The 25235-nt window shown below is 34.7% G+C and overlaps 1 protein-coding gene and 1 long non-coding RNA gene across 5 annotated transcripts; one reads left to right on the top strand and one right to left on the bottom strand.

Annotated features, from left to right (window-relative positions):
* Window positions 1-3504: 3504 nt before the first annotated feature.
* Window positions 3505-14134, top strand: LOC18434495 (uncharacterized). Of its 3 annotated transcripts, XR_016058075.1 has the most exons (14): window positions 3506-3979; window positions 4065-4130; window positions 4292-4357; window positions 4599-4674; window positions 5244-5321; window positions 6431-6528; window positions 9145-9218; window positions 11379-11469; window positions 11614-11771; window positions 11892-11973; window positions 12250-12292; window positions 12731-12796; window positions 13371-13448; window positions 13552-14134. XR_016058075.1 is itself a non-coding variant. In XM_006844565.4 (13 exons), the coding sequence occupies exons 1-13, from the start codon at window positions 3881-3883 to the stop codon at window positions 13630-13632; spliced, it is 1074 nt and encodes a 357-aa protein (XP_006844628.1). In that variant the 5' UTR covers window positions 3505-3880; the 3' UTR covers window positions 13633-14134. The 3 variants fall into 3 exon arrangements, 2 of the variants coding, with proteins under 2 accessions (XP_006844628.1, XP_088726320.1); XM_006844565.4 differs by lacking the exon at window positions 11892-11973 and having other exon boundaries at window positions 3505-3979; XM_088870194.1 differs by lacking the exons at window positions 9145-9218; window positions 11892-11973 and having other exon boundaries at window positions 3558-3979.
* An 8628-nt stretch (window positions 14135-22762) lies between these two features.
* LOC148781490 (uncharacterized) lies at window positions 22763-24898 on the bottom strand. Of its 2 annotated transcripts, none has more exons than XR_016058074.1 (2): window positions 24068-24898; window positions 22763-23187 (listed from the first exon to the last, which is right to left on the bottom strand). It is a non-coding gene; the product is annotated as an uncharacterized LOC148781490 (long non-coding RNA). The 2 variants fall into 2 exon arrangements; XR_016058073.1 differs by having other exon boundaries at window positions 24133-24898.
* Between the last annotated feature and the right edge of the window lie 337 nt (window positions 24899-25235).

Raw genomic sequence — 25235 nt, 5'->3', positions numbered from 1 at the left:
GGTCACAATTACTCTTATCCATCAGATTTCAAATTGGGTGGTTGTAAGAGTGTTATTGACTAGAGTTAAAGTTCCACAGAAAATTTCTTGAATTTTGTGACACACTCCAAACCTTCAAATTTGACATTTAATATTTTGGAATAATTGTAACCACTTTATAACAAAAATAAATGGTCTCATTCTATACAACTCTATAATAAAATTAGAATTTTTTGGTCATGGAATAAATGTAATTCCTTGTCATAACCTTTTATTGAGTTAAGTTTTTAAGAGCTTGCCATATTTAAATATGGAAAAAGGTCACTGAGTCGAGGCTCTAAACAATCAAATTAAAGCCCACCTCAAAAATTTCACTAGAAGAGGTGTTTTTTATGCCCAAATATCCTCAAATTGATCATCTCGCCATCAAGATGCATGAACATGGGAAAAAAATAGATTTCAAGTTTTGAAAGTAATGCATCTTGTAACGCATTTTTTTACCGTCAATTTTTCAGATTTTCAAGTATTCGTGGATCCACTCGATCTACATTATTTTTTAAACTTTAAATTTTATAATTAAGATGAAAATATATTTTAAGGCTATCATAAAGATTTTCAGTACTGAAGCCACAATTTTCGACACCATTTGAAAGTGCATTGTACTTTAATTGTTTAGAGCCTCGGCTTTATACAAACCGCACCCTTTAAATATTCAAATAAAATTTGAGTGAGTGTTAAATCTTTTTCAAAAAATTTAAATTTATATGACAACGTTTTTAAGGTATTTTTTGTGCAAGAGTAGTTTTCAAAATTGTAAATTCTAAGCTGTATTTAAGGTTCTTCAAATACTGTGTTAAAAATAATAAAATGATAAAAATTTTGCTTCTTTATAGGTAATTACCTTACTAATGAGAGTGGTGAGGTTTGTATAAGGTGGCAATCTTATATTATTAAAATAAAGCGCTTGAAAATTGTAGTTTCGGTGCCGGGATGCCTTGCCATGGCATGAAGATAAATATCAGCCCTTATTTCTCATGAGAAAATGAAGATATATTCAACTTATCGGCGATAATTCTTACTAAGGTGTTGGGGTGCCATGAGTTCTAATCTTACTGTGGGTTCCTATCTAAAATAATCGAAAAAAAAAAAAAGAAAAAAAGAAAAATAAAAGAGGTTAAATTGTTGCGGCTTTTTAAAATTGACTCAAACTTTGGTAAAAATCGCAGATTTGCCGTAAATAAAATAAAAATAAAATAAAATAAAAAGCATCAAACTGATTATCTTTCGTTACAATACTTGTAGATCTGAAAAAGTTGTAAATTCACTGTACTTAGATTCTTTTAATTTCACATTCTTTGGAGAATATAAATAAATTTTGGGGTCATCACATAAATTTTTGAGCCAAAGTTCCATTAAAAAATGTGAGGCTCTACATTTTATCGTGATGTACCTGGTAATGTGCCTTTTTGTGATGCACTTGGCCAGTAGTAGCATACCGGTGTTACAACATGAATACACCATCCACCATCCGTTCTCGACGATGGACGGTGAAGTTTGATTACATGTAAATGGATATCCGTGCTTCAAAACTAAAATTAATTTTTATAAGATTGTGTATAATAAGATCATTTATCTTATTACAAAGAGGTCTATTTACCAATAATGTACGTTATAATTTTTTATAAAAACTTTGCCCATAAAGGGCTTGTTTGATTACTTGATAATGCAGCTTTTGAAAGTCATGGAAGGATTCCAGTATTGTAGCACTTCGCCATGTTTGTTAAACAGGAAGTGCTACATTATTTTGAAAGTTGTGGCTTCTAAAACGACATTAAAAAAGTACACTATAGGGGATCGACATATAGAAAATCGATCTTTTAGTTTGTATGTTTTCGGCTTTTTGATAAATAGTCTCTTTGTATACTTTTCCAATACGTGTATGTAAGTGTGCAGCCTAAAACAACTTTTCATAACATAAAATTTCATTCCCAGGTAATGACTACTGTTTATCCTCCCAACCCAAGTGCCTCGCCACTTGTTTTCACCATGGTTAAATGACATTAGCAAATTTTTCAGTTGTGATCCCTTTTGGTTACATTCATTTTGAACATTTACTTTTATCTGGTTTCTGGATTAATTATTTAAGCATTTTAAACTTGGGTGCAGTTTACATAAAGTGTCAGCTTTAAACAAACTAAGACGCACCTCTAAATCTTGCTAAAAAGATATAAATCCCGTGATAAAAATCTTTATAATGACTTAAAAATCTATTTTAACTTCAAATTATGAAATTTAAAACTTTAAACTAGTAGGGTAGATCGAACAAATCTATAAAAACTTCAAAATTTTAAAAATCGATGAACTAGATAGTGTTTTAAAAGATACACATTTTAATACATGAAATCTTTTCTTTTTTTTTCTTCTATATCTATACATTTGGAGGACAAGATGATCCATTGCAGAATTTTGGACGTTGGTACAACCTTTTCAAGTACATTTTTTAATTGCACCTTACTTTTATAGTAAGGTTGATGCCTATATAATTTTTTTCCTTTGAACATTGGTCGTGATTTTTTATCGTGGTTATACCATGTTCTTGCCTACCCAAGCTTAATGGCATGTTTGGGTACACTAATTGTCACCAACAATTCATTTCAAGAAAATTAACCATGATGATAAATTGGGATTGTATATAAAGAAACCTTTTACTCTTTTTATACAAACAGGCCACAATTATTCCTACTCGTTATTTAAATTGGATGGCTTAAAATGAGTCACAAAGCTCAAGAAAGTTTGTTTTTTATTTCTGTTTGAACTTTGAATCTATTCAACGACACTTCTACAACGATCAAATTTGAAATTTAGGGGGATAAAAATTATTATCACCTCCTTATACAAAAAATAAATAGTCTCTTTGCATACTTTTCCGTATGGTAACTTGTGATAATATAGCCTTAAATAAAACTAAAAAATTAGTTATGGGTGGGGTTTGTATAGAGCCGAGGCACTAAACAATTAGAATAAAACCCACCTTCAAATAGTGTCAAGAAATGTGGTTTCAATATTGAGAATCTTGATGATAGCCTTAAAATATATTTTCATCTTTAACTATAAAATTTAAAGGTGCAGTTTGTATAGAACCGAGGCTATAAACAATCAAATTAGAGCCCACATTCAAATAGTATCGAGAAATGTGGTTTCAATACTAGAAATCTTTGACTAACCTTAAAATATATTTTCATCTTTAATTATAAAATTTAAAGCTTCAAAAATAGTGTAGATCAAGTAGATCTATGAAAACTTAAATAACTTAAAAATTGACAATCCAAAAATATATTACAAGATGCACTATTTCCAAAACTTGAAATCCATTTGTTTCAAGTCCATGCATCTTGATGTCGAGATGATCAATTTGAAGATATTTGAGCATCAAACAACATGTTTTAGTGAAATTTTTGAGATAGGCTCTAATTTGATTGCTTGGAGCCTAGGCTCTATATAAACTTTTCCCAAAATTTAAAGCTTCAATGTCCAAGGAGCAATCTATGAAAACTTCGAAATTGACGGTCCAAAAATGCGTCACAAGATGTAGCATTTCTAAAACTTGAAATTACTTTTTTTTTTTTCATGTCCATTCATCTTGATATCGAGAAGATCAATTTGAAGATAATTGGGCATCAAAACAAGTGAAATTTTGAGGGGCGCTCTAATTTGATTGTATACTGTTTAGGGCCTCGGCTTTTCCAATAGTTATGTGTCCGTTTGGAGGACCCAAAATTCAGCTGTGTGGAGTACGCTGCGCTATTGCCGTTAGATTTTACCGGGAAGTTTATATGCTGCGTCAGTTTTGAAAAGTGAGGAAAGAGGAGAGAGTTTTTCAGAAGCAAGTAGAGAGAAAGAGATGTTGCAGGTGAAGAGCTTGAGAAAGGCCCTCATTCCTCCCTCTCTCCTCATGGACCCATCCCCTGCAAATCTTCAGTCCACTCGCCTTGCTCTTCATGTAAACCCTAACCCTAGTTTTACTCTGTTTCTTCGCTGTTACCATTTCATCAAGCTGCTTACTCTTCGCTGCTTTTTTTTGACAGGTTAATGAAGATGCCTCATCTTGTTCGGTATATGTTGCTTCTGGGTGTTGCGTTTACAATGTGGTGGTAAATTATCTCAGAAAACTCTAAACCCTTCTCATTAATTCTAAATTTGAACTTCTTCATCTTCATTTTTATCTTACGAGCCCAATAATGGCCACTTATTTTTCCATGGAATTGTGACATCATCATATGAAATGATCCGATTTTGAAATTTTTATTCATAGATATCTATGGAGGATACTATGGTTACAAGGGGAAAGGAGAGCCTTTTGATTCCGGTGCCGGCACAAGTATGAGAATGTTCTCTCTTAAAGAAGTTGATTTGTCAAATAAGGGACAAATTAATGGGCGTTCTATTTCTTTCTGTTGTTTTTGTGGGGTTTAATAATGTTTGATTAGTTCCTTATTTTTTGAGGAGCTTCATGTAACATTTTTCACAATAGATTGGTATTCTTACTTTTTTTGGTTGTTTTTATTGAGATTAATTGACTAGTTAATTCTTTTTGAGGAACCTAAGATAAGATTTTGCAGACAATCCGTGCATCTTTGGTTAAACGGTGCCCTCATCGTACAGAGATCCAGAGTATAGCACTTGCAGATACTCAATGTAAGCTTCATCAATAATATCGTAGGAATTTTTTTTTTTTTTTGGTGAGCTCTATCAAGGTATTGTTCTTATTGTATTGCAGTAGGCTTTTGCCATATTGTAGAAGTTAGTGCATTTTTTTTTCGGTACCCAAAAGATTCAGTCTTTGTCCAGCTTATACATTTATTTTTTAGTTGTTAATTTGTCCAGGTTATTTATAACCAAATAATATCTCAACAAAAGGATTATGAGCTCCAATTACGTATAATTCGAGATTTCTTCATAAATATGGAGTGGATTCTTGTTCACCTAGTGTGTCTGCTACAAGAATTGGATTGCATATTCTTCGCAAATGCTCCATGGTTTTTGCAAAGCGCAGTGAACTGTAGCCTATATAGGCTCAATCTATATTTGATTATGTGACCTGTAGTCCTTTTTCTAGGATTAAATCAACATATTCTTTATAATCATGTCCTTTTTTGTCTTCTTTTAATGGTTTCATCCTATCCTTTGTAGTCACTATTAATAAACAGGGTTCAAGCCTTTATTTTTTTCTTTTTTTACTTTATTTTTTCATTGTCTTCTTATAGGTGACATGGGCATGATACTGGGAACAGTGGATTCTTTTGGTCATGTAATCATCTCTAGATTGGATCCAAGCAATGAAGGTAATAACTTTTTTACGGGTGCCATCTTTATAAATTATACATAAAAGGTGACAAGTTGCAAGGAAGCTCTTCAAAGGAAAATCTCATTGATGTTGTCATTGTGCTGTAAATTGAGCAAGATTGATCTCAAAATAATTTGGTGCACAATAGGATCTCATTTAGTGTCTTTTATATCTATTAGGAAAGTTATACATGCTTGAATGGTGCAAGCAACCCCCCAACGATTGAAGTTAAAAGGGAAGAAAATGGAAGACCATGATTGCATACAATATGTTAATTTAGTTTTAATTTTTTCTACAAATTAGATTAGCATGAAATTTTGGATGTCCAAACTTCTCAATCACCCCAGAAAATGTAAAAATAAATAAATTGCAAAAGATAATTGAACAAAATACCCTAAAACATTTAGGAGTATTTTGGTACATTTTTATTTTTGGACTTATTTATTTATATATTTTAGGTGTCCCCAGATGTGGCGTACACACTTGTAAAATTGCATGTAAATCCAATATGTTGAAAAACTTAAAAATTCAAATATTGAATACGATCGTTGCCATCCGATTTCTTCCCTTGCAATCTGAACTTTTGAAAGGTGCTTGTGAGGTATACCCTCATCTTCTTATTTGCATTTATTAGGATTTTCTTGGGATGGAGTTCTCTTCAAGAAAGTAGTGAAGAATAGCATTACCTATTCATAAATGAAACATTTCCTTGGTTAGAAGTGGTTGTAGTTAATAGGTGGTTTGATCTTTTCCAATATTTCAAGGCTTTGATGAAATCAATTTAACTATGCTTCCAACTATAATTTCTTGTACTAGAAGTTCCTAACTCCATCAGTTATACAAACATGCCTAGAGAGTAAGTGTAGATCAACAATTATATTTTCATCATGATTGAAAAGATAATCAAGAACCAGGCATAAATTTTGCACGTAGTCTCTATGAAGTTTGTATGCTTGACTCTTTAGCAAATGCATTAGTTTTGCATGCATGAGTGCAAAAAGAAAAATGCGTGCTGCATATCTTTCTTTGTTTTTAATACCTATAAATGCTTAAAATCAACCATGTGTAATGGCTTATTCTAGTAACATGTTCTTCTTTTCTTGCCAGATGTTGAAAGGCTTACATTTACAACTTTGCCTCAAGATTTCGGTGTGGGAGAGAGTAGTTGGGCAGGAATATGTTTCTGTCCAAGTCGATGGTCCACGGTATAATTGAAGATATGTGGCATTGTTGTAATTTCGGTTTTGTGACATTTGTTTTTGTGGATTTTCTAGAGCTGCATTGCTTATATTTCAGGAATTGTGTAAAATGAATAGATAGGGCTTAATTTTTCAGAGCTGTCACTTCAATCACATGAAACATTTGATAATCATAAGGAGTTTTTCCAGTTTCATGCAGATTGAAGAGTTGCATCGGTGAATTGTAATCCTGGGCTATCAGTTTCTCTTTAATTCTTTTGAATTGGTCTTATTTTACCTGTGGTCTCCAAATTTCTGAAGACATCTGAAAATAAACTTTTTTGCATCATTCCTGGTAATGGTAGTCGTTTTAACCTAAATTGTATTAGCGTGAGAGAAGATGTTCTTTAACTCGAAAGAATTCAATTCAAGAGGATAACTATCCAAAAGTTTTCACAGCTCTATCATATATTATGGAATCATAAAAAATTTGATTTCGTTTAACTCTGTCTATAGCTCACCAGAGGCTAGGGAAACCAAGAGATGTGTATGAATGTGATATCCAGCAACAAAAAGAAAGTTAGAGCTAAGCATCTGTTAGGATGCGTGTTTTGGGGCAATTAGTTATTAGTAGATATTTGGATCCATGAACTGACTTTGTTGATTTTTGTGTTGTAAGTTTATTTAGATATATATGTTGTAACTAGGCATCACTTTGATCCATGGGGAACTAAGGTTCGTCAATTTTGATCAGGAACTTAGGATAACATTGAATGAAGGCTACCTGCTAGTTTGAAATAGTACCAAGTAGGTTTTTGAAATCAAGAGCCTAGGTCCTTTACCAGGGAATCTACTATCACTATCCCCATTTACTGGTTGAAAGTTGAAACATTTCCCCAATGCCATGTTATAATGATAAGGTATGGCAAGATTTTCGGATTGTTTTGCCCAATGGTTGTAGTATTGAATATGGAAGCTGCTTAGATTCTCATGACCCCATGCATCCCTTAGTATAATTTAAAAGCAACAGCTGCTGAATGTTAATTTACTAGTTATTGAAAGTTGGACAAGGTGAACAAGCAAGGTGTATGCGGTTTTTAGTTTTTCTCTCTTCTACTGGCTTGAACTCACAGAAGTCCAAATACAATTAAATCAACTCAAAATACATAACAAACAATAACTAAAGAGGTTTTCACTTGCTGCCACTAATGAAATTTCTTTTATTCAATAACTAAAAATCACATAAGACTCTTGGGAACAAGAAATAACAAGACTGCAAACCATAGAACAAGATGCTAGAAGATTACCTCAACTGGACTTTGCACCCCTCACTCCGGATCTCCTCCTCCAATGGCGCATGAGATCAATGGTCTATCTCAAATCTTTAAAGCATGGGAAATTCCCTTAATCAAATAAGAGAGCAATGGAACAAGATGGTGCAAGACTAAACCTCAATGTCTAGTATGGGGCGTGCCCACCTTTGGGCTACAATGGCAAGGGCGTGCCCCCCTATTTTTCTTAAACCAATATTTTCTAAGAGACAAATGAGAGATCTTAGAGAGAGATGAGAGAGGGAGGTGTACCACCTAGAGAGAGAAGAGAAAGAGGGATGAAATGTGTAGAGAAATAGGACCCCCGTGGTGCCTATTTATAGATTTTCTCTAGGGTTAGGGTTTCTTAGGGTAACCATCTTTATGGATAATAGATCCAGACCAAATTAATTAATTCTAAATTGTTTTGATGGGTTCGGATCCAATTATGTTAAGAAATTATAATTTGCTGAAGCACTCCATCTTCTGCAATGGACTATAATCCGCACTCACTTTCTCAAACTAACCCAGCAGTTCTTATGACCCACAGACCATCGCAGAGGTTCTTGATTGGGCTACCAAAGTTAGCCAATAGATGAGGGGACACAATCCTAGTCTATGGAGTACAAGTTCTCCCTTAGGGACAAGTCTGAGGTCACACAGACCTGGTGCAACCATAACTCTATGGTGCATAGGGGTCATCTCTCGCACATGTACACGTATCACCCTCAATGGTGATTTTCTTTCCCGACATAGCTATCATATGTACATGTCGTATAATGGTTCAAGATGAGGCTTTGGCCCTCGTCCTTACAGGCCTACCATTACACACAAGGGTCACACAGTCCCTTGGCTCACTACCCTAGGCAACTCGACCTCATTAAGAGCTAACGTTGCTAACCCTCATCGGTTGTGCTCTATGCCTAGGTAATTAAGGGTTTTCCAACTCGATTGGCCTAGTGCGTTGAGCCTAGTCTGAGTCTCGGCAAATAGTATTTGCCTATCTTAGTCCTATTGGACCATACTCCCACTGAGTTTTTGTTCCACTATTTCAAAATATTGATTACATGTTGTCATAAGGCCTTTATGGGCCACAAATACCCAACAATTACTTTATGGGTCTCTCCTTTCTATAGTATATTAAACTTTAGTAAAAGGACCATGTGTATGTGACCACCATCTTTAGTTCAGCTGTATTCAGTTCCCTTAGGCATTTTTGGTTCTGTTGGATTAGGATGTTCACCTACCAATCATATGTTTGATCTCTTCCCTATATTCCCATCACTTTGTGGATCTTTTCAATTATTGATAATGGATAATCTAAATTTTCCAGGCTGCAGTAGCTCGTAGCTTCTGCAAAAGTATTGACATTTACGACCAGGATATTCATCTCCAAACTCTACGAACGTAAGTTTTTGGTGTTCTGGTCGATTAGCTTGCTTCATGATTTTTTTAGTTACTTGAATCAAATTGTGCCACACTTTTCTGATATTGTGTGATTGTATCCAGTTTGTAGCATATTTGATGACTTGCTTATTGTGGTTTAAATTTATGTGAGATTTACAGGAAACTTTGTGATTAGATTGTCTTCAGTATTGAAAAACTGTCCTTTACAACAATTAGAGATGTTTATAATCTATAATGCACACTTTTCTTGTTTGGAAAAGTAATCTGCAGAAGTGATAGGTAGGGAGCTAACCTGAAGTGTCAATATACAAATTAGTTCATCAAGCCACTACTTTTAAAGACCATTGTGTTGTTACATGCAAATTAATTTATTACTGATGCAGGCATGACAAGGACGAAAGATGGGTCATAGGATTATGGGAATCAAGAGACTTTATTTATATGTTTTGGTGTTTACTTTGGAGATTTTTTTTTTTTTTTTTGAGAAGTCACATAATGGGATTGTATGTTGTGTTTATTTTAGTATTTTTTAAGTTGCTTTTATTTGGTAGGATTATTGTCTGAATATATGCTGGCGATAAAAAGGGAAATAGATGGATAGGATTTCATAGGATATTTGTGGGGTTTTCAGGGTTCAAAGTTATTACATAATGGTGTTTGGGAGTTAAGAGGAGACTTCGATTGTTCTCTTGTTATTGATTTCTTTTGTGGAAAAAACTTTGAAGCTTGTGATGCTTCTTTTAAGTTGAATTCCTTCTCTAGTTACTTTGTGCAGAATTTTGTGTTTGTTTTGTTGGCTCCCTGTATGCTTTGATATTCTTTTTCAAGAATGAAATATCAAGGCATGCATCAAGTGGTATTAGAGCAGGGCTTCCTAGGGCATCCTAGTTACAATTCAAAGATGACATTGAAAAGACAAGCTCTTGCTGCACATCAAGATGGTAAACCATTACCAAGTTCCCACAAGAAGTAGATCAACTCATGCATGACGTGCAGCCAGTCTGGCAGTGGAAGGCTACTGGCAATTGGATATAAAGAGTGCAATATTGATTGTTCTAGAGAAAGATCCACACTCAAACTGCTTCATCAAAGAGGAGCCTCCATACTGGTTGGTCCCTATGATTCATGGAAAATCTTTATTTTCATCAATCAATTTCACATAGTATGGAAGTGTGTATTGGGATTCTCCACCAATCTTCAACATATTCCTAGATGATGATTAGGGTATTGTAGAGAACCTACTCCTAATGATTAGTTTGATTGAGGATGGATTTATCGAGGATAAATCCACGGAGAAAGTGAAGTTGCTTGCGTTGGTTTTGTTCATATAATTCTCTCCATCTGCACTTATAGATCCATTTCTTGGGGTGTTCTTAGTTCTATTTTAACTTATATGGATCCTAGAATTATGGGAATCAAGAGACTTATTATTTGTAGTTTCTGGGGGTTTACTTCTAGGACAACGAGAAATCACAGCTTACATTTTCTTTGGATTTCTATTTTGTGTTTATTTTAATATCTTTTAAGTTGCTTCTATTTAGTGTTATTGTGATACGAATAGACGGTGGAGATTAAAGGAATGGATTGCTAGAATTTTGTAGAAACTTTTTAGGTTTTATGGTTCAAAGTTATTTAAGTAGTGGTGGTAGCAAGCTGAGAGGAGACTTATTTATTCTTATTATTGATTCTACTGTGGAATAAAATTTGAAGTTTCTGATGCTTCGCATGTGTAGAGTTCCTTCTCTAGATACTTTGTGCCAGATATTGTGTTTGTTGGTTTGGTTACTTGCATTCTTTTTTTTTTCTGCTTTTTTTCAAGAATAAAGTATGAACGCTCATCTCAATTGAACTGCTATGTCTAGACTATCAGGCATGATGACACATCACTGGACCTTGGTCATCATGGAACTCTTCCTCTTTTTTCTCTCTATTTTAGTTTTAGATAAAAAATCATTAGTAGGGTGGTAATATTGGTATATAAGTTCAGCAGTGCCTTGGTTGTTCTCTCTTGGTATATAATTATGTAAGTTCCTTATCACAGAGATGGCATGTTGCGGTGAACTCATTACTCTGGACTTAATCTTGAGTCTTTTAATACAAGAAGACACATATAGGGTACATATAGTATTTTGAATAGTTGAACATGACTTGTTTGTACAGTTTGTGGCATCCGGCTTCTATATGTTTCCTACAAAGTTTGTCCTATGAGTATGAGAATTCTTCTATTCTAGCCGTTGCAGAAGGCTGCCAGGTATTCCTTCTAATTTGTAATTTAGAGTAACATTTCTTTGCATATGTTATATTTACAAACGTGTTTATTGATCATAAACGAATCTATTAGTTCATATTTTGCTTTTTTAAGTTCTTTATCGCTTTATATACCACCCTATTGCAGCTGACTATCTGGGACCTAAGAACAAAGCACAATGGTGGTTGTGTAGAAAGAGTTTCTGGCTCACTTGGACATCCCTTTTATGCTGTTTGTAGTTCCTCCAGTGGAACTGTAGCTATTGGTGGCGCTGACCGGACAGTAACCATTTATGACAGTCGCAAGTTAGTATTTTCTAGCAAATCAAATCTATGGTTTTAAGAAGAATAGGACACTATCACAATGTGTGTGTTTGTGTGTGGCATGCTAACGTGCGTGTGTGTTCTTTGTCATATTATTGCAAGTTTGCAGCATATAGATTGCTTGTCAGATGATGGTAGGGTTTGTCTGGTAAAGGAAATGATCGACATTACTCCTAGTAGCTGGGTATGAGAAGCGATATCAGTAATTACTGTTCACAAAATCTTTGATAATTAATTGTGCGAAAGAAGCTACAATTTTATTAAAGCAAATTCACAAGAGGTTATAAAATCTGATGGAGCATCTGATATACGTATTACCTATGTAGTACCTATGTTTGCTAATGTGTCTGCACTGAATTGGCTTGAAAATGCTTATCTAATTTTCTATTATAGTTAAACTAGACAGGAATGATATTTTATATGGCCTGAATTTTGGTCGTGTTTGACATTTTGGCTGCAGATGGACAGCCTTGTCAAGATGGGTAAATTGCTCGAAATATGAGGTGAATTGAGTTATTATATACCTTGAGTTTCTTTGGCATCTGTCTTTTAGAGCATTTGCATTCCAAAATAACTGATCTTATGTTCTTTTAGTACTGGCAATCCCCCAATGCTGCCAAATAGCTGCTCTCTTCTTTTTCCCCCCCGTCTTTGAGCAATTGGTAATTGTGAAAGCCACGTAATAATTCTTGTAATTTTGACTTCAAAAGTTCCCATGACACAAACCAATGAATTAGATGATTCTCTTTATAACATGGCAGTGGAGATCAAGCTAAGATCAAGAAACCATTGCTATCTTGTAGCCCACATGGCATTTTTTTTTCATGGATATTGTGCCTGTGTCCCATGAAGACATTATCAGTTGTTATTTGATTGCTGTGTTGATTATTCGTATAACAGGTCTATAAACGGTCATAGTTTTATTCTGGGGGTAATTGCAGATAACAGGTCTTGCATTCTCCTCATTTGACCCCGATCATATTTATGTCCAAGGTGTTGATTATGAGGTGAAACAACTATCTCTTGCTTTTTCGCACCTCAGCACATGATTGATTCATCATCCTTTTCATTGCAAAATTGATCACCCTATTTGTTGCTTTTACTTGCTAATTGATTGTGGGGAGTTCTTTGGCTTGCGAGGGACAATGCTTGCTTCTTTTCAACCTTCCTAGGTTTTTTTTCCTTTTACATATTTGTATTAATGATCTCCAAAAGATACCTTTTGAGATCTGAAAACCTAAGTGTCTGAAATCAAGCGGCCAAATATGCAATATAATCTTTGGGAACGTCGATATCCTGACATTCGGACAAAGGAAATTTCTATTTCCAACAAAATATCCCAGTACTATGTTTGAATGAGTGACAGTGTGCTACATATTCTGTCATGAATAAAGCAAACAAAAACATGTGCCAAATTTTGCTTCTAACCTTACTGTCAAATCTATGTTTCCAAGCATTTCTGCTTTAATAGCAAAGAACCTCTAGGAACTAAGTTTGATCCAAGTCCAACTCAAAGAAAGTGTATTTTGTTATATGCCAATAGCCATTTAGCAGGCAAAATAAGTTCAATTTCTGCTGCAGGTCTGTTGCGGTAAATGGCAAGGAAATGAAAAAGCATTTTCATTTAGAGGGGATTCTAACTGGCTAGGATTCAGTAAGGTATGCGCTTTTTGTTTCACATCAAAATGAGAATTCACATACGCTTTGCTAGTGGGCATATCTTTCTGTCCTTTGAATTCTAAAACGTGGGGTTTGTTGGCAGTGTTCTAAGATGGATGTTTTAGCCGGATGGTGCGAGTCTGGTAACATCTTTGTGGCTGATGTCAAGGGACCAATAGATTGACATATGGAGCCCTACCGGTTAATTCCCCATTTCGATCCTCAGGATTAGGTTTGGGAAAGTATTGTTCCAATAGGGAACATGGTTTTTGGTAGACAATGCTTTAGGGGGGCATCCACAGCCAACAGCCAACAGCCAACAATGAAGCGTGGAGATTTAACTGAAAATGGTTAATGTCCCTATGGGTTCTGCTATGCTTAATTGCAACCATTTATTCACAGAAATGGATGATGGATGCCTTCTGGAGTTCCATGTACCATTCTTCATTGGACCATGATAAACCTTCCCCAAGGGTTTTCGCATTTAGTACTCAGATTAACTCTCGAAGAGAGAGTATTGGCAGGATTAAGTCCAAGGAGAAATAGCTTGTGCCATGCCACCACCCCCTTTGCCTTACCATTTATAGTGATGAATGCACCTTTCTGGTTTACCCTATGTTCCAAAGAATTGTTTGAGAAAATAATCTAATTAAAAAATTGATTAAAGAATTATTATTTTATTGTGCGGAACCACTAGTTCCCTTCTAGACTTGGTTGTTTTCCTATATATATACAAAACCGAAACGGGGTGACCGATTCTTGAGTCGAACTAAGCAGTTCCGTTCTGACTCAGCATTTTTAAAATCACTAAATCAAATGGATTTTTTACTGTTTTCCCATTTCCCCTTTCACAAAATTGGTAGTGGAAAACAATGGGACTTCCTAGATCAAGTACCATTATTTATTGGGCAAGCTTTCTATGTTTCCCCTGCAGCATAAAACTTATGTACTTCCCCTTATCCAACCCTCTAGTTTGAATAGAGGGCTAAGATTGCTTCAATCACAATATCATGTCTCTATGTTATTTTATTTTTAAATTTTTTTTTATAAACCATTTTGACACCAAATTTTGGATACCCAATCTCCTATTAAACTCGCACTAGTAAAAAATATTAAAAAAAATATTTTCAATAAAATAAAATGATCAAAATACCTTTGAAAGTTTTAAGGGTATTTTGGTCACTATATTTTATTGAAAAATTATTTTAAATATTTTTTATAGGTGCTCCCCAATGAGAAGATGGTACGTGCCAAATTTCATATTCATACAATTTGTATAAAAAAAAATTAAAATTAAAATACATTGAGATGTCATATCTAAGATCAAACGATGAGCGGCTCTCTTGATCAAAATTAGAGGGTTGGATGGTAGGAAAAGCATAGATCTTCTATATTGTAAGGGAAGTATAAAAACCTTGCTTTTACATATTAACCGTCATTACGGTACCACTCTTGGCTCGGCATGTGATTGAGTTATTGATGGATTATTGTATTAGTGCTATCAATCGCGTCGGAACTTAGTTCTTTGAATTATTTAATGAAGAACTGTTCTAAAATGTGCTGCTTTCATTCCACTCTGATTTTAGATGCTTTGAGGATAACCTTCTTGCAGCTTCATAATTTTTATTCAAGAAGATTGTGCTTTAAGTTGTTTCTCATTTAATTTCACAAAATTATAACGAAACTTGACAAAACGTTATGAATTCTTACACGTAATCATATTAAGTGTATTAATACAAGAAGAATATCAGAAAACAAATAAGTGTGTTAAAACTTGTACCATTGGTATCATTCTAAATACAGCCTACCATTTTTAGGGAAAAGGAAAAGGATCAAGAGTCTAAACCCTAAAAAAACATCCATATTTCCCGACTCGACAAGCCCTCATTCATCAAGGCAATCTAAGTTGAAAGCAAACATGAACTTCGGAAAGTTATCCATTTTTAGTGTTTGTAAGGATTTTTTTTTAGGATGAAGTTTTTGAGGCCTAGGCTTTATAAAAACAAAATGTGGCCTCACCTTAAATTATCGGAAACCATTTGGGCAATGGAAATCTCCATGATGCATATAAAATTACAGATCTATGAATAATTATTTATAGGGTGAAATAAACGGTCTAGATAATTTGTTACAATATACACTATTTTTAGAGCTTAAAATCCTAAATTTCTTTCAAAACCACAATGTTCAAGCCAAGATGTCGAATACTTGAATTGTATTTTCAGATGAGTTAGGCTTTCCTTATTTTGATAGGGTCGCCACCCTATCATACCATTTTCCTTGTGTTTGTGCATCACATTTTCATCTTTTCAATATAATTCTGAACTGACAAATCTTCAACTGCTGACATTTGTGCAGAACCACCCAAGGTTTCAAAGTCACAGAAACACATAGAAAGGGACTTCATATTTCGCTTATAATTATATAAAAAATTAGAAGTACAAAACTATAAAATCTAATAAAAAAATAGAGCATACAATTTTTCCAACCTGCAATCAATAATCAAAGTTAAAAGAATAATCAATCCCTCCTAGTCAACTTCTTTCTCGATACCTTCTTATCTCTAGGATGTTTAGAGCAACATGGCTTGTTCCAGTTACTGAACTCGCCATTGTCCCGAAAACCCTACTCTCATTGGAAACAGCTGTAAATCTGTGCTTAACCACCTGGTAATCCACTGGTTTTGAACTGATTTCAAGCAGGATCAGCTTTTTCTATTTTTCTTCAAAAACAGAAAAGTTTAAGAATTTTAAACAAGGTATAAGATTTTCAAACAAATATAAAGGGATATCTTCATGATATATTACTCCAAAAAACATATATTTTATGGTGAAATATTCCAATAAATTACTTCAGCAAAAAAGTGTGCAATAGGTTTGAATTTCATTTTAATTTTGCCCGCAGATCTCGTAGCTATAACAATTCACCGAGATGAATGCAAGAGAGAGCTGAATGAGAGAGAGGCCCACAATACATACAAATGGAATCGCTGTAAACAAGGACGGCTTTGGTGAGTCAACCAACTCATCAATTACGGGTCCCTTGTCTATCCATCTGTAAGATGGAGATCAAAAAATGTTACATCCACTAAAAGTTAAAATGGACAGGAAGAAAGGAATTCAAAAAATAACCTTTACGTTTTTTGAAAAATAAAATTTTCAAATTTAATCATTGACGTACTTGACATTATTGAACTCAAAAATTTTGGATCGAAAACATATCTTTGAGATATATTTTGTAGTGAGACCTCACAAGAATTGTGGAGGTCAGCCGACCCGGCAAACACTTTTCCTCTGAACAATAAGGAAGACCAAAATAACAAGAAAAGTTCACATGAAAATTTATAAAAATAGATTTTGATTCCTAAAAATGGATCAATAGATTTCCAACATAGTCTAATATTCTGAAAACACAATAAAAACAATAAAATAATTTTAATCGGTAAATTTTAACTCAAAACTATATACAAAAATACCATAATCAATGAAATTGGTATAAATTTCAATTCGATGCCCTCAGATCTAATAGCTATCATAATTCAAATAGTGGCATAATGAAAGATGTTCATTGACTCAGAGAAGAGAGACAGAGAGATGAAAGATGAGAGATGATAGAGAGTAAGAGAGGCCCAAAATGAGTACCGATGCAGCGGCTCTCAAAAAAAAAAAAATCCTCCATCATCGGGCAATTACACCAATCCATCTGCCGGAAAATTGTTTCATGCGGGCTGGACAGCATGACTACATGCGGTCCAAAAAGTGTAAAGCATCCCTTTTAAAGATAGATGTAAGTAAATCTTCCATCTAGCTACAATAAAAATTAATGCTCCAAATGTTTTTTTACTAGAATTATTATTTCTAATTTTTAAAATTTATATTTCTAATTTTTAAAATTTACTTATTTTTTCACATTCATTATCTCCATGTTAAAGATTACATGTCCTTAAAACTTAAATGCAAAAATCCATCTCAAAAATAGATTTATCCAAAAATCCATCTCAACAATAGATTTATTAATGAGCCCGCATTTCTACAAATGTGGGCTTCGCCACATATAAACCAGGTCCCCATCTGAGACAATATATCTAAAAAGGGGGAAATCAATAAAAAAAACCATGTAGAAACATACACTGAAAAATGAGAAGTCATTTTCAATGATCCCTTAAAAAATGGGTAAAATCATATAAGATTGGGAAGTTCCTTTCTCCATGCTTAAAAAAAAAATCGAAAAAATAAAAAATACCGAAAAACCCAAAGAAATAACAACTTAATGAGATTCTTGTGACCACAAGGGTGCTTGAGATTCCTGTGACCAACCTACCTCAGGGATAAAGTCTCGTTCGAAGCTAGCTTAGCAACTTAAGCAAACCTAAACGTTCTAGCTTACGAGTTCTAGCGAAACTCTCTATCTGTCGAGCAATAATCCAATGCAACGGTTGTATCATAATATAATACAACGGCACTCCTAAAAATTCATGTTTGTGGTATTTATATGACCTCAAATTTTGCACACACACTTTTAATCTCAATAATCAATCCCCAAAAAAAAAAAAAAAGAAGTTCAATTTGAACCCTAGATATGATCAAAATGAGTCCCCTCAAAAAACGAATCTAGACAATTCATTTTATGAATGTCAAAATCTTAGCCTTTATAAACTCAAACTCATTTTTTTCTTGTTTAACATTGTTCATCTAATGACATAAAGCCATCCAAAAAATTGGAAATGAAAAAATCCTTCCAAGACCTAGATTTAGGCATCTCACCAAAATGAACTCGAAAAAAATACTTTCTAATTTGTGTTTTTAATTTTTCCTTTTTTTTGTGATGGTTCATTAGAATGAAAAGAGAATATATTTTAAAATTGGTTCAAACAAATGACCATAAGATGGTTTTTCAAAATTATTACATCACATTACTATACAACGGTTGCATAAAATCATTGCCCCTATCTATATCTAGACTACACTTACCTATATTCGGTTTCCCTGGCTTGATTCATTGACCGAAGCCTAAGACGAAGCTTGATTCAATAATTTCAATTGTTGGTGACATTAATTACATGCATACAAACCCTAAAATAAATGAAAAATTGTTTCTTGTGGGGACTGCAATTTTATACATGCGGTCCAAAAGTATAAAGCATCCATCTTAAAGATAGATGCAAATAGCTGGTCTATCTAAAAAAAACTAACACGCGAAGTGTTCTTTTAATAGAATTATTATTTCCAATTTTTAAATTTTATTTATTTATTCATGTTCATGATCTTTATGTTAGAGATTACATATCCTTAAAAATAAAATCCAAAAATTCATCGCAAAAATAGATTTTTGAAGCACCTCATTCCTGTAAGGGCTCATAAAACTGGGTCTAAAATAAATTTATGAAAGAGACTATAGGGGTCAGCACCAAAACAAACAGAGCGAAAATGTCTGGCTAAAAAGGACAAGCAACCAACTTTTTCAAAACAAAAAAGAACAAAAAAAACAAACGTGTAAATGTCTCCCTAAAAAAGGACAAGTACCAACTTTTTAAAACTAAAAAAACAAAAACGTAAGTCAATGAGGATTTGCCCCCTACCCTTTTTGGTGAGACATTGGTAATAAGGTGAGACATCGGTATTATCACCGCCCCAGCCCACTCTTAATTTTTCAAAATAAGAAAACATCCTTTGCTGCGGAAATTACAAAAAAAAATGATCAATCCCATTTTTTTTATTTTTTCAAAATTGTCTTTTGATCAACTCAAATTTTATTTTATTTTTATTTTTTGGTTAGTATGCCAGTGCCCCAAGCTTTAAGGCTCAACCCTACTAAAAAAAAAACTAAAAAAATCAAAAGCAAAAAAAAAAAAAAAAATGGATTGAACGACCTTTGTAATTCTGCTTATAAGTGAACATTTTGTATTTTACCTAAAATTTTAAGATCCACACTTAAATCACTCAAAAAAAAAAAAAAAAAAAAAAAGAAGAGGAAAGCTCCAATACATCTCTAGTCCTTCTCACTTGTTAATTGATTTATAGCTGTACAGTGATTCTTGCAATTTAAAGAGAGAGGGCAGGGGTACAGCTCCATTCTCTATGCCCATTTTCTTCCTATTTAAACCCCATATCAATGGAGAGTTCTCAAAGTGATTTTTCATATTTTTAGAGAGAGCCTGAAGAAGTCTCTTTGTGTAAAGGTAAAGGATTTGGAGGGTTGGAGAAGCATGGACTTGGTCACTAGATTCATGAACCTGATGTTTCCTCCCATTACTCTTTTCTTCCTCACTCTCATCTTCCCTATCTTTGCTCTTTTCAACCTCTCACTCTCTCTTTCGCACACCCAAGACTGAGGATGTGAGGCGGAAGGTCGTTCTCATAACTGGTGCTTCCTCCAGCATTGGGGCGGTGAAACAGAGAGCACTTTGGGCAACTGTATCTAGCATTCTTGTATTGTACTTTTTGAGAAAGGTTTGGTGGTGGGTAAAAAGCAGCATATGTAGAGAGAGAGAGAGGGCCCAGTATCATTTTACTTGGTTTCCCTGATAAATTGATGTGAAACTTGATGTTGTGTAATAATATGCAGCATATGGCGTATCAATATGCAAAAAGAGGCGCATGTCTGGTTCTTGTAGCAACGAGGGAGCAACACCTTCGAGAAGTTGCAGAGAAAACACGCAGCAACAGCTCACCCGAGGTACTCATCCTCCCTGCCGATGTAACGAGACTCGATGGGTGCAAGAGGTTCATCCAACTTATTATACAATCCCTGGTAGATGCGTCTGCTACAGCAGGGGTTCCACTGCCAAGAACGAGTCTATATAATGTAAGTGAAAATGAGTCTGTATAATGCAAGTGAAATGAATGACAGAGAGAGATGTTCAATCTCCACCCTGTTAAGAGAGGGAGAGAGAGAGAGAGAGAGAGAGAGAGCTGTTCACTCTACACCCTGTTAAGAATCCTTGTTAAGACTCATGAGACAGACCCATTCATTCTGCACCAGGTTATAACCATGAGAGAGAGAGACCTATTCACTCTCCACCCTGTTATGTTAAAGCCCAGAGAGAGAGAAGGTCCAGCTTTTCTCTATTTTTTAATTACTGTAATACGCTTCATGGTTTTCAGGCTAGTAAAGCAGCTGTAGTTAATTTTTAGGAGACAATGAGGATGGAAATCGGGGACGAGATTGGGACTAAAATCGCAACACCTGGTTGGACCGAATCAGAGCTCAGCAAAGGCAAATTCATGAACTGCAACGGCATACAGGTGGATCAAAAGACAATGGATGAGAGAAAAACTACACCTAACTCACTTAACTGCAAGAGCGCCTCAAAAGATCTTCTGAGTCTAATGCTCACTAAGCTTTAGTGTCTCAGATTTACTTTCTACTTCAATATTTCTCAGAAAGCTCTGTTCTATAAGATTTCCTCATTCTGATTCTACAATTATTGCTAAGCTTCAATGGAATCCTAACGATTTTGTTCGAGCTGGAGCAGGCTTTCGTCAGTGTCATGCCGGTTGTGCACGCAGATGAATGTGCAGAAGGAATTGTGAAGAGTGCATGTCAAGGAGAGAGAAACATAACAGGGCCATTCTGGGTCAGGAATTTGTTCCTCTACAGGCTCTTGGTCCCTGAGATGGTGGAATGGTCCTTTGCCCTGCTTTCTCCCACTAAACAAGGGGGAGGGAGGCAACTCCCAAGCAAGAGCCTTGCAGATGATGCAAAATCAAAATAATCACATAATGGAAAGGAGGAAAAATGAGATCTTGGCTTGGCACACAGGGCACTAAGTGATTGGGGTTGGCTACATGAATCATGATCCTCTAACAGAGTAATTGGGGTTGGAAAGGAGTTAAAATAAAATCGGATTACTTCCAACCACGTCCTTTTGGGCCTACCCCTTGCATTTTTCAATCCTTACACTTGAATTAACTCACACCTCCTAACAGGTGTTGTACTGGATCGACGTTACACATGGCCAGCCCACCTAAATCTACCCTCTCCCATCTTATTGCCTATTGGTGCCACATCTAAACTTTCCCAAATGGATTCATTTCAGATTCTATCCCTTCTTGTCTTGCCACTCATCTTCGCTACACTCATTTTATGGGTGCATTGTCTTTTTCCGCCCAACATTCTGCCCCATAAAGCAAAGTTGGTCTTACAGCTTTCCTATAAAACTTACCCTTCAGCTTCATTGGTATGCGGCGATCACATAAAATTCCAGTTGCACATCTCCACTGTGCGACATCTTCCTCAATCGGTCCATTTTCTTGGATTATCAACCCAATGGATCAAAAGTGTAGTCTTTTTTATACTTATTGGCCGTCAATCTTAACTACTTCCTTGTCTCTACTCCTATTAGTATTAAACTTGCATTCCATATACTCTGTCTTAGTCCGACTAATTTTAAAACCTTTGGATTCTAGAGCATCATTCCAAAGTTCTAACATTGTGTTCACGTCATTTCGGGTCTCATCGATCAAAACTATATCATCTGCGAATAACATGCACCACGATACGTCATCCTGCAAGTACGTAGTTAAGTCGTCCATAACTAAGACAAAGAGGTACAGGCTCAATGCTGACCCTTAATGCAGACCTATTGTCACTGAAAACTCACTCGTCTCTCCACTAGTTATTCTCACAATAGTTAGCGCTCCATCCTACATATCTCTCATCATGCATATGCAAATGTATATTAACACAAAACGTATATGAGCATAAATGTAATTTGGTGCTGAACCCAATTACAAGCATAAAAGGTGTAATATGTATGGTAATATGCATCCTTTACATAGCACCAATGTTTTAAAATTCGGACCATAGGGGTCGAGCCGGTCGCCCTCAAGTACCAATTCGAACTTGCCAACATTTAAATCTTAGTTGTTTAAAACTTTCAATGAGGTTTAGAATTCTCAGACACCCTAGAAACAATATTTCTTTGATATTAATACTTGAAAATATTTTGGGAGAAACTTTCTAAATCCCGATTCCGACCCATCCCTACCAGTTCCAGTTCTAACCACGAAAGCCAGTTGATCTAGTCCTACTTTGAAACACTCATAATATGTGCAGGTTGCTAATTCGTAGATAAAGAAAACCATGGTATCAAGCATTCAGGCGAGTACAAAATTCACTAGATGTATGCATATGAAGCGTTCATGAGCTGTCTAAATATTCATGTAGACTACTTAGGCTGTTACGGAACTTAATGCATCCATGACACCTGTTTACATTGGTGTTCATGTTCATGTACAAGATGCACATGCATCCAAGCTTTAGGCATGCTCCCATGTAAATTCTGGTCATGAAAAACTAAAACACTATGTGAATGAACAAAAAGAGCAACCACGTAAATTCTGGTCATGAAAAATTTAAACAATATGTGAATGAACAAAAAGAGCAACCTGCAGTTGTCTTTAAGATCATAAGAACCAGAGAACCATCACACATAATTATGAACAATGCCCACACATAGTTATGTACAATGCCTGTAAGACCACCCATAGCGTCTGACATTCATTCAGCTACTTGCAGAAGGCCCAAAGGACATACATATAGGAGGATTAATTTTGAAAGAACGGTTGAAGGAATGTACCAAATGCCATCTCCTCATATCAAACCTGATGCAACCGTCTCTGAGTATGCCTCTGCCTCCTCCTCATTGATCCTCTCCCAAACATTCAAAATCACCGACCAAAGAGAGAGCTTTGGCAGGAAGGAGAAGTAGGTTGTGCCATGCCACCACCCCCTTTGCCTGCACATTTCTAGTGATGAATGTACCTTTCTGGTTTACACTGTTTAAAATATTGTTTGAGAAATTAATCAAATCAAATGGAAAATTGTTTGAGAAAATAATTTAATCAAATGTATGTCTTTACTGTTTTCCTTTTTCCCCTTTCACAAAATTACAAAGGGACTTCCTTGATCAAGTACCATTACAGATTAACCAACATTGCACTACCGATCTTGACTCAGCGTGTTTGAGTTACTGATGGACTATTGTACTAGTGCTATTAATCACGCCGCAACTTAATTTTTCAAATTATTTAATAAAGAAATGTTCTAAAATGTGTTTCTTTCTTCCCAATCTGATTTTAGATGCTTTGAGGAAAACCTTCTTGCAGCTCCATAATATTTATTAAAAAAGATTGTGCTTTAATTTGTTTCTCTCATTTAATTTTACAAATTTCTAACGAAACTTAACATAAAAAGTTATGAACTACTTCGTGAAAACTTGACCATTGATATCATTCTAAAAACGGTGGATTTTTAAGATCAAAGAATCTAAACTCTTAAGACATCCATATTTTCCGACACCACAGGCACTCATTCATCAAAGCAATCTAAGTTGAAAGCAACCATGAACTTTGGAAAGTTATCAATCAATTAGATTATAGAGTTTGTAAGGATTTTCGTTTATGCATCACATTTTCATCTTTTCAGTATAATTCTGAACTGACAGTGACCTTTAAATCTTCAATGGCTGACATTTGTGCAAAACCACCCTAGGTTTCAAAGTCACAAAAAAACAAAGAAAGGTACTTCACATTTTGCTTATATTAAAAAATACAAGTACCAAACTAAAAACTCTACTAAAAAAAGGGAAAAATAGAGCATACACCAATTGTTCTAACCTGCAATCAATAATCAAAGTTAAAAGAATATACCAATCCCTCCTTGTCAACTTCTTTCTAGATACCTTATTATCCCTAATATCACTTAAAGTAACACCGCTTGTTCCAATTACTGAATTCGCCGTTGTCCCAAAAACTCTAATCTCATTGGGAAAAACTGTAAATCTGTGCTTAGTAATCCACTGGTTTTGAGCTGATTTCAAGCAGGATCAGCTTCTGCAACTTTTCTTCAAAAACATAAATGTTTAAGAATTTTAAACAAGGTATAAGATTTTCAAATCAATCTAGAGCCGATATCTTCATGATATAATACTCCAAAAAACAAGTATTTTACGGTGAAATATTCCAATAAATTACTTCAGCAACAAAGTGTGCAATAAGTCTGAATTTCATTTTATTTGTGCTACAGATCTCATAGCTATAATAATTCACCTAAATGAAAACAAGAGAGAGGGAAAGAGAGAGATGAATGCGCAAGAGAGGAAAATGTTACATCCACTAAAAGTTAAAAAGAGACGGGAAGAAAGGAATTCAAAAAATAACATTTATATTTTTTGAAAAAGAAAATTTTCAATTTTAGATCATTGTCATTCTTGAGATTGTTGAACACTAAAATTTTGGATCCAAAATACATCTTTGAGATATATTTTGCAAAGAGACCGCGCAAGAATAGTGTTAGTCAGCCAATTCACCAAACGCTTTTTCCTCTGAACAATATAAGCTTTCCATCAATGAACAAGACCCAAATAACAACAAAAGCTCACATGACAATTTATAAAAGTAGATTTTGATTTCTAGAAATGGATCAGTATATTTCCAACATATTCTACTATTTTGAAAACACAATAAAAACAATAAAATCTAAACCTAGAAATCAAATTACTATGCAACACGAATTTCAAGGGACTGAATTTTAATCAAAACTATATACAAAAATACCATAATCAATGAAATTGGTATAAAATTTCAATTCATTGCCCTCAGATCTCATAGCTATCATAATTCATCGAGTCACATAATGAAAGATGTTCATTGAGAGCCTCAACAGAGGGGAGCGAGAGAGAGAGAGAGAGAGAGAGAGAGAGAGAGAGAGAGAGAGAGAGAGAGAGAGAGAGAGGCCCAAAATGAACACCAATGCAGCGGCTCTCAAGAAAAAAATTCTTCCATC

This window comes from Amborella trichopoda, chromosome 6 (genome assembly GCF_054954075.1).
Source record: "Amborella trichopoda isolate Santa Cruz 75 chromosome 6, AtrichopodaSantaCruz75HAP2 v2.0, whole genome shotgun sequence".
Classification (NCBI taxonomy): domain Eukaryota; kingdom Viridiplantae; phylum Streptophyta; class Magnoliopsida; order Amborellales; family Amborellaceae; genus Amborella; species Amborella trichopoda.
The sequence above is the reverse complement of the archived record's forward strand: the minus strand, read 5'-3'. Positions and strand labels throughout refer to the sequence as shown.